General features: G+C 53.1%; 1 protein-coding gene across 3 annotated transcripts in view; it reads right to left on the bottom strand.

Annotated features, from left to right (window-relative positions):
• Positions 1 to 594: 594 nt before the first annotated feature.
• Positions 595 to 15,255, bottom strand: part of EFNB1 (ephrin B1) — a 73,940-nt gene continuing 59,279 nt past the window's right edge. For all 3 annotated transcript variants that reach the window (XM_062584767.1, XM_062584768.1, XM_062584769.1), the window contains exons 3-5: positions 8,180 to 8,272; positions 3,566 to 3,694; positions 595 to 2,120 (exon numbers count right to left, since the gene is read on the bottom strand). In XM_062584767.1, coding sequence (XP_062440751.1) covers positions 1,732 to 2,120; positions 3,566 to 3,694; positions 8,180 to 8,272 — 611 coding nt within the window. In that variant the 3' untranslated portion in view covers positions 595 to 1,731. The remainder of the gene's footprint in view (positions 2,121 to 3,565; positions 3,695 to 8,179; positions 8,273 to 15,255) is intronic.

The raw sequence follows: 15,255 nt of genomic DNA on the forward strand, positions 1-15,255 counted from the left end.
CAGGGAAGGAGCCTGCTGCTGCGGCCCGGGGAGCCGCGGCGCGGGCGAGGCGGCAGGCGCGGGCGAGAGGGCAGCGAGCCAGGAACGGTCCTGCGCGGAGGAGGCAGCACGCGGCCCCCGCAACGAGGCCGGCAAAGCCCCGGCCCCGCAGGATCGCTGCTGGAGGCGGCCCGGGGCGGCTCGGCTCGGCTCGGCTCGGCACAGCTTGGCCCGGCCGGCGGCAGAGGAGCCCGTGGTTCAACCTCGCGCTCGCTGCCAGCGGAGCCAAGCCGGGGCTGCGGCGAGCGCGGGGCGCCCGGCCCCCCGCGCTGCAGGCGGCACCCGCGGGCCCGCGAGGCCGCCGCCGCGAGCTGCCTCCGCGCCCCGTCTGCCCCGACACGAGCTCCCACCAGAACCGACCGTTTTCCAGTTTTCGCCTCCAAGGAGGAAGGCTGCAGGGCTGGACCCCGGACACGGCCAGCCGCAGACCCTGCCCGAGCGAAGGCTCCGGGACGAAACCTGTCACTAAGGTACGTATAACTACCGCCGGCCCCGCTCCGCCCCGCGCCCACCCCACACGCTGCTTCCAGCGGTCCCAGCCCCAGCCGGATAGAAACCGTCAGCAAACGCTTTTCTTCTGCCCCGCTCCGCAGTCTCCAAGACGCGGGCCTGGCCTCTTGTCCCAAGAGCAGGAGCAAGGGAGCCGCCGGGAGGAAGACACCTCGGGGAGTTTCCAGAAGAGCTGTAAGGAGGGACGAGGTCGCCGGCTCGGCGCGGGGCAGGCCGAGCGTCTGCACTCTCTCACGCACTGAATGCTTGAGACATCATATATATATTTTTTTTTCTTTCTTTCTTTTTATAAAGAGACTAAAACAAGAGTCAACAGCTACGAACACAAAGGTTTAAAATGGCAGCAACGGGAGAAGGTGGGAGTCTGTGTCCCGCGTCCAGCGGTGGCCGGCAGGACGGCATGGTGGAAGGAGGCAATCGCGTGTGCCTGAAGGCGTAGTGGGTGGCGGGACTCTGGACCAGAATTCACAAAAATAAAAATGTTACAAAAAAATTAAAATAATTATAATAATAATAATAGTAGTAGTAGTAAGTCGGGTTTGCCAGCTTCCTCCCTGCACAGTTGTCTGCACCTTGGCACCTAGGCAAAGCATCCTCCTCCTCCCCGCCAAAGCTGCTCGCTCCGCACGGAGCAGAGGCTCTTCTCCACGGCCCCGGCGTTCGATCCGGCACCTGGGGCCCTCCTGGACCGAAGCAACGGCTGACGCAGCGCCAGACACACGGGTACTTAACGCAGTAACGTACAGGTGACAGCGGGAAATCCCAAAACACAAAAGGGGAAGCGGCGTTTCCAGGCTGGCCAGCGGCGTCCACGAGAGCGAGGAAAGGCACGGCGCACAGCGCCCGGCGCGGCAGGCGCTAGGCCCGCACCCGGACCGGATGCGACCAGGGCCGGGACGCAGTCTGGAGAAGAAGAGGAGGATACTGACGGCTCACCCTCGAGTCTTGGGATTACAAAAGCTGAGAACTACAAAACTAAATACAAAGGGGAGAAACAGCGAGAGCGTGCGAGCGAGTGATCCACTATCTGGTGCCAGACCCTTGCGCTCCCCTTGTCTTGCCGCGGGGGTCGTTTCGCTTCCTCCCTCACAGAGCGAGCGCACAAGTGGGGAGCCCCAGCGGCTGCCCCGGGGCTCTCGGCGCTCTCGGGCTCTTGCATTGGCGGGTTGCCGAGGCTGCTCCTCAGACCTTGTAGTAAATGTTGGCCGGGCTCTGGGGGGGCATCTCCTGGACAATGTAGACGGGGTGCCCGTAGTCTCCGCTCACCTTCTCGTAGTGAGGGCAGTAGTTGTTTTCTGTAGTCCGTAAGGGGATGATGATATCACTGGGTTCTGAGCCTGCGTTCCCGCTGCATTTCGGGCTGGCCAAGGTGCTGAGTGACAAGGCTGCGGCCCGCTGCTGGGTGTGCTTCCGGTGCCGCTTGCGGATCTTGATCAGGAGGACGACGAGGAAGATGATGATGAGAATGAAGATGACGCAGCCAGCACCAATTGCAGCAAAAATTGCAACCTTGGAGCCAAAGAATCCATCGCTTGGACTTTGGGTTTCCTGCCCATCTTGGTTGACAGAACCTGCATTGCAAGGGGAGACAGGCATTAGACCAGCGTGAAAAGACAGCCTACCTATCACATGCCGAGCCGTTCTCTGCTACAGCAGCCCTGGGAGACACGGGGAGCCTCCGCTCAGCATCTTCACTCTGCTGCAAACACGGCAGAGCAGTAGGTTCACAGCCAGGAAGATCCAGTGGACTGCGGGTCGAAGAGGAAGCTTGCTGTTCACATCTACAAGGTGCTTTGAACAGCCAGCTGGAACGAGCTCGGTTTCGTGCTGTATCTGTGCACGGATCTCACGTTATGGAGTGGATGAGAGCCACAGATTTGAGCCCCCCTCTCATCCTCAACTCAGCAAAACGGTTTCCTCATGCAGAGTGAACTCGAACACAGCAGCCCTGCTCTGCTCTTGGCCTCCAGAAGGAAAGAGCAGGAAAGAGCACGTGCTACAAAGACATCAGCACAGCAGTGTCCCACTCCTTCCTATCCCTTTTCATATGCTGTACATCCCAGACCTACCAGTCCCTTCACCCCAGTTTCCATGATTTGGGCATCATAGGGCAGATAACCTTGGATAGCCACAAAGAAGGTCCTATGGCTGTCCTCTCCCTCACCCTGCAGTGGTATTCTCTCTTTTCATAGTCTCCAGTCCAGCCAGGAGACAGAATGCTGTTCATATCCGGCTTATAATCAGAACGAACCCCAGGAGCCCTTGCTCTCCTTAACAGACTTGAATGCTCTAATGAAAGTGGGTTCTGATACCTGTAGACCCGCAATATCCTATTACTGACCCCCCACCTTCTCCTGACCCCCACTCTGTGGCAGCTCCAGGCCCCTGAGGGGGAGACCGCTTGACTGTCTGTATTGCAGGAGAAGAAAAGAGCAACTTTTCCGTGCTTCATCTGATTTCACTTTTCTCTCAGCAGGGTCAGGAACTCAGGAAATCACCTTCAAAGGGCTTTCACACTAGCTCAGCTCAAAAACCCAAGGACCTCAACTCCTCCAAACCCTCTCATTTCTACCTCGAAGAACAGATGGGAAACAAAGAGAGGAGGAGGAGGAGAGCACTGAAACAGCACTCCCCTCTGCAAAGCCATTGCCTGCACAGACAGGAGTTGGGAAAACACATCCAAGAACTTCCTTTCCCAGAGCTGCTCTAACCTTCAGCAGTGTCTTGCTGCCTGTGGCTTCCCCCAAAACGCAGACTGAGAAGTATCTTGGTCAAAAAATGCAGAGTTAAGACAAGAGGAAGTTGCAAGCAGTGGAGATTGCAGCAACCTGCACCATGTTTACAAGAAACAGATCTAAATCTCTGCTCCAAAATGCCCTATAGCCACTAGGATCCACATTAAACAAGCCAGACCTGGTTCTGTCCTATTGACAGCAGGTGCTGGCCAACTTCCTGGGCCCTGCAGGCACACAGAGGTCCCATCCCCTTTTCCTAAGATGTCCTCAGCAAAACCTACCTGGCTTTCCAGGCTCTTCAACCACAGGGATCTTGTTGCGTGGACTCTGCGTGACAATTTTTACTGTGTTGTCAGACTCCTTGCTAGGCCGACTCGTTGTCAGCTGCTCTGGGATCACTGCATTTGGATCTGGGGAAAAAAAAAGAGAAGGGTCAGATGAGAAACCTCAATTCAAACTTGACAACAGCTGTTTCCGCCATCTAAATAACAATTTCCCCCCAAGTCTCTACCAGGGTAGGAACCACTGTTCTCCTCCACACCTCTGGTAGAGCAGTTGGCATTTGCAAAAGGTTGTTGTCCTGTCTACTCAAGACCAGTGTCCCAGGAGAGCAACAGACACACCTGGGCAAGGGAAGGGAGCGCAGATTGGCAGGGGAGCTTTGGGGTACTACATACAGCTCCTTACCCACAGGACAGCTTCTTTCCTCCAAATCAGCCAGGCAATATTCCATGTACTGTCTTCCAACAGAACACAAACTAGTGTTTCTCAGCTCCGTCCAAAACCTCCTGGAGGGTCTTGTACCCCACAGGACTGAGATACAGCAAACAATAGATGGAACAGACTGGTTGGGGGAAAAAAAAGTCCTGCCCAGCACAGGCTAAGCCCTTCCTTGGTGTAACGTCACCACCTGCACAGAACCAGCCCAGAGAATTACACTAATTCCAAAGGCTGCCAAACAAACACGGAGAGGAGAGAAAAGCTCCGCAGAGCTCTGTGGGAAGGGACTGTGGATAGAAGGCATACGGCAAGGGAGCACGAGCGCTTTACAGCGTGGTGCCAAAACCAGAGGCATTTCAATTAAACAGAAGCGCAGCTATCAAGCCCTGTTCTTTCACAGTCTATAGGACGACGCCAGAAACGTGCAGAGCGCTGAGGTCAACTGCAGAGCGGGAAGCACAAAACCCGCCTGAATGAGGAGCCCTGGACAAAGCCAGGAAGACGGCAGGGACAGGGAGGAAGGAGCATCGAGACCGAGGCAGGGACGGCTGAGGCACTAAGGCGAAGGGACTATGTGAAGCGCCTAGGCGTAGACAAGGAGGATAAAGCTGCACAGTTGCAAGGGTCAGCAATGATACGCCTGATTAAGATGCAAGAGTGTTCATCTGCAGGCAAGCAGGGACTGAATGAGAAGATACCAGACCACGGCCAGTAACAACCCTTAGATGATGACAGAGTTGCACAGGACCATAAATACCAGAGCAACCACCTGAATCCAGTAGGTAGGAAGTGATGGAGCCAATCACAGTGATCATAGCAACATGACATGCCATCCGGAAACTTCCAAACCCTGAAGCAAAAGTGATGTTCAAACTCCCACTTGCTTGTGAAGTAGCACACCAGTCCTGCTGCTGAGGCTCCCCAACCCGCTCCCGGCCGGCCTGCGAGCCAGCAGGCAACCTGCCCCCAGGAAGGCCAGGGGCACCCAAACAGGAACACAAGGATCAGGAGAAGGAGATTCCTCCAGAAAAGTACTACAGCCTTCTCTTTGCAGGCTGGAGGGCTGCTATAACCGAGCTGTGTGAGCCCTGGGACAAGCTCAAGAACAAAACTCTCTCTAGAAAGGCCTACAAAACAGGCAGGGGGACGGTGCTGCTGGCTGCGTTGTTTTGGGTGGCTCTGTCTTGGAAAGGGAGGCAACAACGCAGCCCCATCCCTCCCTCCAGCATAACTCAGTGAGGGGTTTTGCAGCCCTACTAAGGGAAGGCAGCACCCAGTCCCATGTCCAGCACCCAAGGATACTTGGTTTTCAGTGGTCAGCCACCCCAGGAGTTCCTTCAAGAAGGGCCACCAAGCCAGACAGATTTCATGAGCTGGGAGAGGCCAACAGGAGAGCAGATGGTGCATCCAAAACAGCTCGCAGTGGCTGCCTCCCCTGCTCCTCCAGACCATGGGTGGTCACTCAGGTGCTTGTAAACACACTGCCATGCCTGCTCACAGGGACCACAAACCTTCCCTCCCTCACCAGATGTGACTTGGCTACAAAATAAAGCATGGACTGACCACGTGGAGAACTTGCCAACCACAGGGAGCCGACAGCAGCCTGGGAGCCCAGCGAGCGTCCCTCAGCCTGGGAAGCGTGACACAGCATGGAAAGGAAAGAGCCCAACCGCAGGAGTTACCAAAATAGCAGCAGAGCTTGGCACTCCTCAAAGGAGCACAAGTAAGAGCAGGCAACAGACCCAGACTCACCACCAAGCAAAGGCCATGCAGTTAGCAAACCTCCTGCCCCTCTCCCCACCTCCCATTTTCCATCAGGACCATGAAGTCTTCAGGTCAGGGACTGTGGCTGCTTCCGCCTGAACAGCACCCGCCCAAAAAGCAAACAGAAAAATGAAGTTCAATTCAGCACTGCCATGAAAGGAAGAAAGTGGAGCAGCTGGAGGTCGTGAGAGAGGAATACAGGGGCGCAAAGCAAAGCAAAAACGTTTCAGTACTTGAGGGGAACAGTTTCCCATCCCAATCACCACCCTCCTCCCTTTTTATGCTTTCTGAACTCTCATGCGTGGGTCTGAACAAGTTTGTAGCATGGGCAGCAGAGTGAACACAAAGGCAGTGAGTCTGCCAAGACTGCAGCACTAGTTCTTTTGTTTATTACAAATATTGGCCCCAAAGTGAAAACAAAATAATAAAAAGCAGCCACCAGGAGCTCTGCATCAGAGACGGCTGCTAGAACGAGCCTGTGGCATCACTGGAGCTGGGAGGAACTCCGCAGTTTAAGGAAGGGAAGTTTTCTGGGAGCTTTCTCCATCCAAAGAAAATCCCCTGCCAAGAAGGATTAGAGAGCTCCAGCACGCCACAGCCACGCCACAGTGGCGCACGCTGGAGCCGAACAGGGACTCGGCCATAGCCCAGCGCTCGGTGCCGAGGCCCTACTCCCACCGCTGCTCCCGCCTGCGTCAGGGCTACGGCTCCTGGGGAGGCACCGAGGGCTCGGGCTGCAGCACGCCCGCGGGCAGGCAGCCACCGTGTCACCACTCGCGATGCCCTCGGAGTAGTTCTGCCACTAGAGGACCAGCAGCTCCCTCCAGCTCAGGGACTCTTACCGCTTACAGCTCCTCCGGCACGGCGAACCTGCAGCGGGCAGCGCCAGGTCTGCACACGCAGATCTGCCGTCCGCGGGTTAAAGCCTGCGCAGCTCAAAGCATGTCCTGGACGCCTGGCACGTCCTGAGACCACTTTCCATGCCAAAACTGTGTTCTGTGCTATTCGAGCAAAGCACCTGGATCCTTACACTTTCCTTTCTGATAGCCTGGATAACCTCCCACTTGGGAAAAAGCCAAGCAAGGAGAGGCCAACTGCTTCCATTCTGGTCAGACAAATCTTCTGCAGTTGCCTTGGATCACAGCAGCTCAAACTCACACCTTGCACCCAGCTCGAAAGGGAAGTCGAAGCCAAGGCAGCCCGGTGTTGACTGCAGAGCTCCGCTCACGGCTTTGCTCTGCCACTAATGGGAAACAGGGCGAACACTTTCCTTCGCAGCAGTGCGCTAGCCATGCTGCCCGTAAAGGGAGAGGACTACGCAGAGCTTCTCCAGCTTCTGTGCATTCGCACAGTTCATTGATCACATACAACTAGCTTCCAGCTCGGCCGTGAAACACAAGGCAATACAGAACTGACAATTACAACATTTTAATCCTAAGGCACTAAACGAGCCCAAATATCGACAAAAAAAGAAAGATCCTAAAAGTGAAGTTCTGTTGAATTAACTCAGAAAGTCCTCTTGGCTCAAAGCAGCAATTGGCCAGGCCTCAGTTTCCCTATGATCCAGAAACAACAACAGCACGCCAGAACATGGGCTCGGGTTCAGATCCGCAACAAAAAAGACAGGCTGCCATAAAACAAAGTTGTTGGAAATTGCATCACATAAGTTAAGCAATTTGAGGATAACTTCCAAATCCACTTAGTTCTGCCTCATACAGAGTGCTTTTCTTCCTCACTCCCCTGCAGCAAAGTCAACCTGATGGGGACGTTTTGTTAGGCAATTAGAGCAACCAAGTGCTCTACTTGCAAGCACATCCAGGTCCAGACTTTCAACTGGTTGTGCAACTGCAGTGATCAAGTTCTTTGCAACACCTAACATGACATTAAACATTTTTTGGAGGACATGTTCTCCCCTTTTCAAGGGTGGGAAGGACAAGGAGTCTGGGGATACTGGGAAAAAAGTGCAAGAAGCAGTTCTATAATGATGTCTGGACAAAAGTGGACTTGGGATGGTTTCTCTATTCCTCTGATATGCACAGAGAAAAAAAGGGGCGTTCTTCCGGGAATGATCTGCTATAGCATGCTGAGAGCTAGAGGCTTTTGGCATTTATTATTGAAAAAAAAATCAATTCAAATTGATAATCTTATCAAGGAACAAAACCAGCTTCTCACTCTTCTGCTCCCTGCTGATCATTCCCCCAGGATAAAACTAAGCAAAAAGAAAGTCTTTAGCTCTGCCAAGTCAGTCCTTTCAGGAGTTTTAGACCTTCTGTCCCTGCAGCACTTTGCCAACTTCTCAAGAAGGGCTGAACAGCACATTTCTGCAGTGCTGAATTTCACAGCACCAAAGGAAGTATAACACATTTCAGTGTTTTGTCTGATGGGAAACCCTAGGGCACAGAATTACTCACCCTGCCCCACTTTCATGACAATCTTCATGGAGCGTGTCTGGCAAACGCCTCCTTCTCTGTTCTCCAGGCCATCCAGAGTCCCATTAGAAGTGGCTGTAAGGAAAAGAGACAAAATGTTATAGAGCATTTGTAAGAAATGAAGAGCATTCAAGAGGTGCGAGGCAGGTCCCCGGCTTGTGCTTGGGCAGCCATCTCCTGAATGGTGGATTGAGTCACCTAGGGGGAAGCCAAATAACGTAACAGGAGAAAGTTTCAAAAATAGCTGTGTGCTGTGGAAATTTGGATGCTCTGGGTTCCCTCAAATGGGGAGTGAGGCAGCTTTTTCAGCTCTCTAGTCTGCACTAGTTGCTTCAGGCTAGTTCACAAGAATCCCAAGGACCAAGGGGGAACGTGTGCTTCCTCTCTTTCCCATCTGGGGACCCTGTTCACAAGCATCACCGAGCGGTAAGACAAAATGCAGAAGAAATTTGTGATCAAAGAGTACGAAAACCTCCAGCGGCTGGAGCATGGGACTGTCAGGGACCTCACAAGCATTCGTGTCCCCCTTCAATAGCGGGGCTCATTCCCCACCGTTCTCACACCCTCCCGTTATGGCATCTCGGGATTTCTTCATTGCTCACTCCGCAGCCCACAGCAGGCGTTCGATACGCTCAGCTCCAGCTCTCCGCAGCCCTCGGCAGCGCCGCTCGCTCCCGGTCCTCCAGCCCGGCCAAGCCTCGCCCTGCCGCTCGGGAGCTGCTAACCGCACTGCTCTCCGAAGGCGAAAGAGCGCAGAGCCCCCCTCGCCTCGCCGCGCCGCCCGGCGGGCCCCGAGCGCCCGGAGGCGGCCGTGGCCGCGGCGCGGGAGCGGCGGCGGCTGAGGAAGGCGCTTGCGGCCAAGGCACTAACGTGGTGCTCGGGAGAGCGGCGAGCTCGGTTCCCAGCCTGCCGCTTCTCCCGTGATCCCGCGCAAATCACCGTGCGACTCACCCGCCTCTTCCTCTCCCCAGCCCGGGGAGGTTTTCTGCCTAACGCGGCACAAAGGTCCCTGTGCGTCCACCCGGGACCTGCCAGAGCAAGGCCGCAGCCCCGAGACAGCTCCGACGAGAGCGAGGACTCGGAGAGCTTTTACCAATAAACCTCCGGGCGTTTTTGACCGCAAAGCGGGCGGGGGCACTGTGCAGGCGGGATGCCACGACCCGCACGGGCGCCCGTCCAGGGGCGCTCGCAACGGCGGAGACGCGCCCCCGCCGCCAGCCCTTCCGGCTCCCCGCACCTTCCTCCCCCTTTAACTCCCGGGTAATTTCCTTCGCTCCTCGGTGCATAATAGGAACACATGCATATGCACAGTTTAAATTATACGTATGTAATTACACCCTGTGCCTCAGTAAAGAATGTAAACGCAGCGCCCCAGCGGGTTTGAATGGCTTTAATTGCAGGGCAGAAGTCAGTCAACTTCACGTTAACTCTTTTCTTTAGCTGGCACTTATTTTAAAGAAAAAAAAAAAAAAAAAAAAAGAAGTCCCTCAGTCCCGCCGGACTGCATCAAGCCACCCCAGGGTTCCTGCCATCAAACCTTCTCCCAGGCCCGGGGGCAGCGCCGGTGCCCCACCAGCGCTGCGGAGAGAGCTGCTGGGCCAGAGGGGGGTTCGCCGCAGAGCACCCCAACGAGCACCACGAACTACCAAGGCGGCTCCGTCACTCCGCTCCGGAGGCGGCGCCGTGCCGGGATAACCCTGACCTCCTGGGAGCGAGCAGGGGAAGGACGTTTTTGGCCGGGCTCTTTGCAGCGGCACAGCCCCAGGCCCGCCTCCGTGCTGGCCGAGCAAAGCCAAGGACGTTCCCAGGGGCTGCCCACTCGGATCGAGGCAGAGAACGGGCTCGAGCATCCGAAGGGCAGGTTCTTCTAAGCACATTGCCAACCCTGACTTCTGCAGGAAAGGCTCCCCCCAGGAGGGGACCGGCTCGCGGGAGGAGGCGGTGGGTGAAACGTGTCCGTCCTTCCTCTTCCAGGCTCCCTCTGCAGCGCCGGGGAGCCCTCGCCGGGGTGGGCGTCGATAACTCACAGCGAGGTCTGGTCTCCTGCAGAGCCAGGCCAGCTGCGGAGCACCATGCAAGGGGGGCGGAAACGGCCTTCCCCAGGGCCCCGGTCCCCGGGGAACATGCAGCGACCCAAAGCAAGCAGGGTGCTTGGCCATACCACCCCAGGCCTTGTCTGTGCTTGAGGGTCTACTTGGATCGCGCTGGGATGCAGCTCAAAGGATTACGCTAGGATGTGAATTCTACGTACATCAGTTGGCAGTCTCCGTATTTCACATACCTCTGTGTGCGAATAAGCCTTCAGTGTGAAACGCCAGCAAATGTTTTACTAATCAGCAAGTTACTCGGACATGTGCTGAGTTATCACCTCTCCAGTGGCGGCCGTTTCATTTGCCAACTGTTCACTGGATGAATTCATGTATCCGCACACTTGGGATTCACTGGCCTAAGTTTTGACAAGAGCCTTGCATCAGCACAAATCCTGATTCAACGCATGGAGAAACGTCCCCTTAAGAACTGCACAAACGCTTCTTAACACGAACAAGAGTTAGGGGCCTGAACTCAGAAACCTCATAAAAAATGCTTTGAGAGCAAATTCTTGCAGAACAAGTGGCAGCTCCGGAGTGGGAGGAGATCCAATCTGCTCCATCTCCTCCCAACACATTCAGGTCAAGCCTTTAATCAGCTTCAAAATTTCCTCAATTATCATTTCTATTATTCTACCGTATGGCTACGGTACTCCCTGCATTCGCTGCCCCTGCAAGCCAAAGACCCATCACGTGGCTTCCCACGCCGAAGCCCGCGGCCACCACCACTATAGACCATCCCCCACGGCAGTGACAAGGCTCCCAGGAAGACGGATGTCACCAGTGGGACACGTGGGCCAGGCAAGTGCCACCGTCCCAAGCTGTCGAAGGAAACGGCGCTGCCCGGCTGCAGATCTGCCCACGGCTACAGAAACGGCACACGACGACCACTCACAACCACCGAGCTGCAGACTTTTGCACGTCCTCTTCCCATACGTCTCCTCATTGTAGGAGGAGTGAGAAACGGTGACTACTGGTGGAAAAACTGTTGGGACCAAGACCCGACTCTAACGTCTCTGTGCTGGAAAATTGCTCATCCGTTCTCCCAATCCAGAGGCACTGGTTTAGGAATAAAATAAGTTGATAATGACTCAGGGTGATTTTAAAGCAGTTTCATGAACAGCGTCACAGGCTGCCCAGCCTAGCACCATGCCACAAGGGAACAGGCAGGGGCAGCATGCCACGTGCGTGTGGCAGTTGCTCCATCTCTGACTGGCTTCACACACTTCCCACATACGAGAGCAATCGGGGAACGCACTGTCACCAGGTCCTGCTCAGGACGGCCTACGGACAGCGCGGCAGCGGGAACCAGCAGCAGAAAGCCCCAGTGGGTGCATTTGTCCCACCACCCACTGTGATCGCGTTGAACATGCTGCCCCTGCTTGCAAACTGTCCTGTGCACCATGCACCAGACCCGCGTGCTGGAGGTGCTCTTGGGCCCCAAGAGAGCACATACAGCTGCATGTCACTGCGGCCAAGGCAGCAGCAGCTGCCACAAAACATGCTCAGCCACAGTGTCCGGACCATACCAGGTCCAGACCTCACCACTCCTGCCTTGGGAAGCGCTCCTACTGCCTGAAAGGATGGAGACAACTTGAGCCACCCAACAGTTGTTTTGGCACAGGCCTGCTCGGTCCTCGAGGCACCACAGCCCTGATCTATACACGCTTCCATCCACTGCACAGACACAGGAGTCCATGCCCACCACGTCGCTGCACTTGAACACCTGGATCCCCATAGCAGCACCTCCTGCCAGCAGCAGCAGTCACCCCAGTCAATAGAGCAGAGGAAAGCAAACCCATTTGTGAAAATCAGTCTGTGAAAGACCTTATAAAATATTATTTATAAGATAGTAACCTAATTATATCAAAAGAGTTTACGCAGTATTCATGGATTAAAACGTAACGCCTGAAACACAACATTAAGGTTCTTCTTTGTCCATGTCTTAATTTCTCACGTGCACAGTGCCAGTTACCACGAAGCTGCTAGGGACTATTAGAGATTCTGCAAAGGCAGAACAGAATGGAGACTTCAACTGCTCCCAAATAACCATGTAAACATTATATTAGGACAGGACAAAAACATTAAGTGATAAAACAACATGAAGAAGTGCTAGATGAAGAATCACACGAATGGACTAAAGAGGACTCAGTTAAGAGTGCTTTTTCCCAAAGAGCACAGCAGACTTTTTCAAGAAGCCTACAGAAAAGCCTCTTTTATTCTGTCATGATAATTATGAGGGGAAAAAGGAACTTTGAAAGGGGAACCACATAAAAAAAAAATGAAGAAGCTACTTGAAGGAACATGAAAAGGAACGGCTAAAAGGGTAAAATGCTTGCAAAAACCATGGAGATAGCCGCTAATATAGCCTCTTGAAACAAAGACTTGAAACAAGAACATACACTACTAAATTCTATATATATCCTGAATAGGCCAAAACCAAAGCACAGCAAGATCTTCAGCATAAAAGACCATACTTCATAAAGTTAAAATCACATCCAAATTAGTAAAGGAGAAAGTATAACTTTTGGAAAGTTTATACAAACATTTAAGTAAAACTAAAATATTTTCGCAAAGGAACTTAAGAGTACAAAATCTAAGGATAACAGCTTTTGCAAAGCCATCAGAAGCAGGAAGCCAGGTCGGGCCTTGGAGGGCCCTATAAACTATCAGCAGGCAGAAGCAGCACTTAACTGAGCAAGGGCACCGCAGAAAAGCTAAACAAATTATTTTCATCACTATTCATTACAAAGTAGCACAGGATGTTTATACATTAGAGTCGTTCTGAATGGTGAGACACCCAAAATAAAGTATTTCAGATCGATGTATCGATAGAGAGGGCTTTAGGGGGAGAAGAAAAACTGAGATACAAAGCTGCTGCTGACCTATCACACAAAACGACAGGCGACACGTCAGTCTTAAAAAGACTCCTGACATAATTCTGGGACCTGCACACCAGCAGAGACTTCTGCACCAGCAGAGTGCTTGAGGGACAGCACATAAAGTTAGCCTGTATGTGGATAAATTCTGTACGTTAGGAGATAAAATGGAGCAACTTTTCAGAAGTCCTCTCTTGAGTTCATTAGTATTCTCTGAGGGAGACAAACATGAAAATTAAGATATTCCACTTGAAAAAGTCCTTCCATCAAGTGCACTTAAAAAGTGAGCCAGAATAGAAAGGAAAGGCTGTCTCACAGACGCATAACCAGTTCAAGATGGGCTTTGGTTCTCAAGCTTTGTTTCCTGTTTTCACAACGGAAGAAGATTTATCAGCAGCACGACACAGGACAGGATCTGCTTTGGGACTTGTGCTGTTCAAAACATACATGAGCGACCTGGAAAGCCCGTGGCGAGCAGCGAAATGGAAGCTCACAAATGATCCCGAAGCAGTTGTGATTGTAGCTGTTAAGCTAACCGAAAAACTCTGGAAGAGCTGCATAATACAGAGCTACCAGTTACAAACAGTAGATGAAATTCAATGTTAACAAATGCGAAGTAATGCACAGGAGAAAAAGGTTAACTATATATACACAACAGCAGGCTCTAATGAGAAAATCACTGCTCAGACAATGCTGAGACATTATGGATAGTTTCCTGAAAACATCAGCTCAGCAGCAAAGCTAGAAATGACTAGGAAAGAAATCAAGAGCAGAACAAAACAGAACTGTGGAATTGCATGAATCTACAAGCACCTGCACCTCAAACCACCATCTATGCATGCAAGTCCAGCTTCTCCAGCTCAAAAAGAGCTGCAGAGGAACCGAGGAGGAGGAGGAGAGCGGGGTGGCCAGAGAAACACAATGGCTTCCAGATGAGGACATACCAAACTCAGACGCGGGCTCCGCGGGGAGATGACCACAAGATGATATCATAAGGCAAATCTATAAAACGATGAATGAAGATAAACAGGGAACTGGGGATATTCAATGAAATATGAAAAGGCAGCTGTAAACCAAAGGGCAGCGCTTTTCACACACCACATCGGCCACGTGCAGCTCGTTGCTACAGAGCGCGGGGGAGGCTGAGAAGGAACCAGCAGGACACGAAGGACAACGAGCCTCGAGGGGTTGGTCCACTGGTGGGTATTACATGACCGCGTGGACACAGCCTCCAGCTCAGAAACCCCCGAGTGCTGGGGGCTGGAGGGTGCCTGGGGCAGGGCCGTTCTGCCTGAGCCACCTTTACGTCCCGGGAAAGCACAGGGAGAGGAGCTGGGCTGGACAGACCAGCGCGGCCACGCTGAGAAGGCAGCGACAGCCCGCAGACACAGGTGCCGCTCCGTCCCATTAGCAAGGTTTGATCAGGCCAGCCACAACAAATCTGCCTGCGAAAGCATTTTCCTGAATCCTCTTCAATTCTGGAGGGACTTACAGTCCCTGTGCAGGACTGGGAGAACAAAAGCAGCCTCTAGACAAACGACTTCTACTTGGCCTTAAAGGAAAGGCAGCTCCCAGCCTAGAGAGCTATTAGATGCCTTTGCCTTAATGAAGCATTAAGCCTCAGGCCGCTGAGTGATGAGGATTTAACACTGATACTATTAACCATGTAATTGCTTGTCAATTTAGAAGAGAGGCTCAGCCTGCATGGAAGCACAGGCAGGACCTCAGTTTGCTGGCACAAATCACCACGAGCCTTGGGCACAAGACCAATGAAATGCTAAGTACCAGTCCAGATAACACATGCTAGCCAACTGGTACAGATACCTCTGCTGGGAAGAGAGGAGAGCCCAGCTAACCCTCATGTTTCCATTTTTCCATTTCCGGCAGCAAAGCGATGCTATATGCTTTCTGTAGGCTCTCTCTCGAGCTCCCTCAGGTATATACTTTCAATTCATCATGCTCTGCCTTCCCACCACTAGTACTTAAAGAGTGTCACTATAGTTTTTCTTCTTCCCCTAAAAATATTTCAAACAAGAATTCGGTTTTGGCAGATTTGAAACTCTGGAAGTAATACCTGGCAGCAGATAAAGGC

This window comes from Rhea pennata, chromosome 11 (genome assembly GCF_028389875.1).
Source record: "Rhea pennata isolate bPtePen1 chromosome 11, bPtePen1.pri, whole genome shotgun sequence".
Taxonomy (NCBI): Eukaryota; Metazoa; Chordata; class Aves; order Rheiformes; family Rheidae; genus Rhea; species Rhea pennata.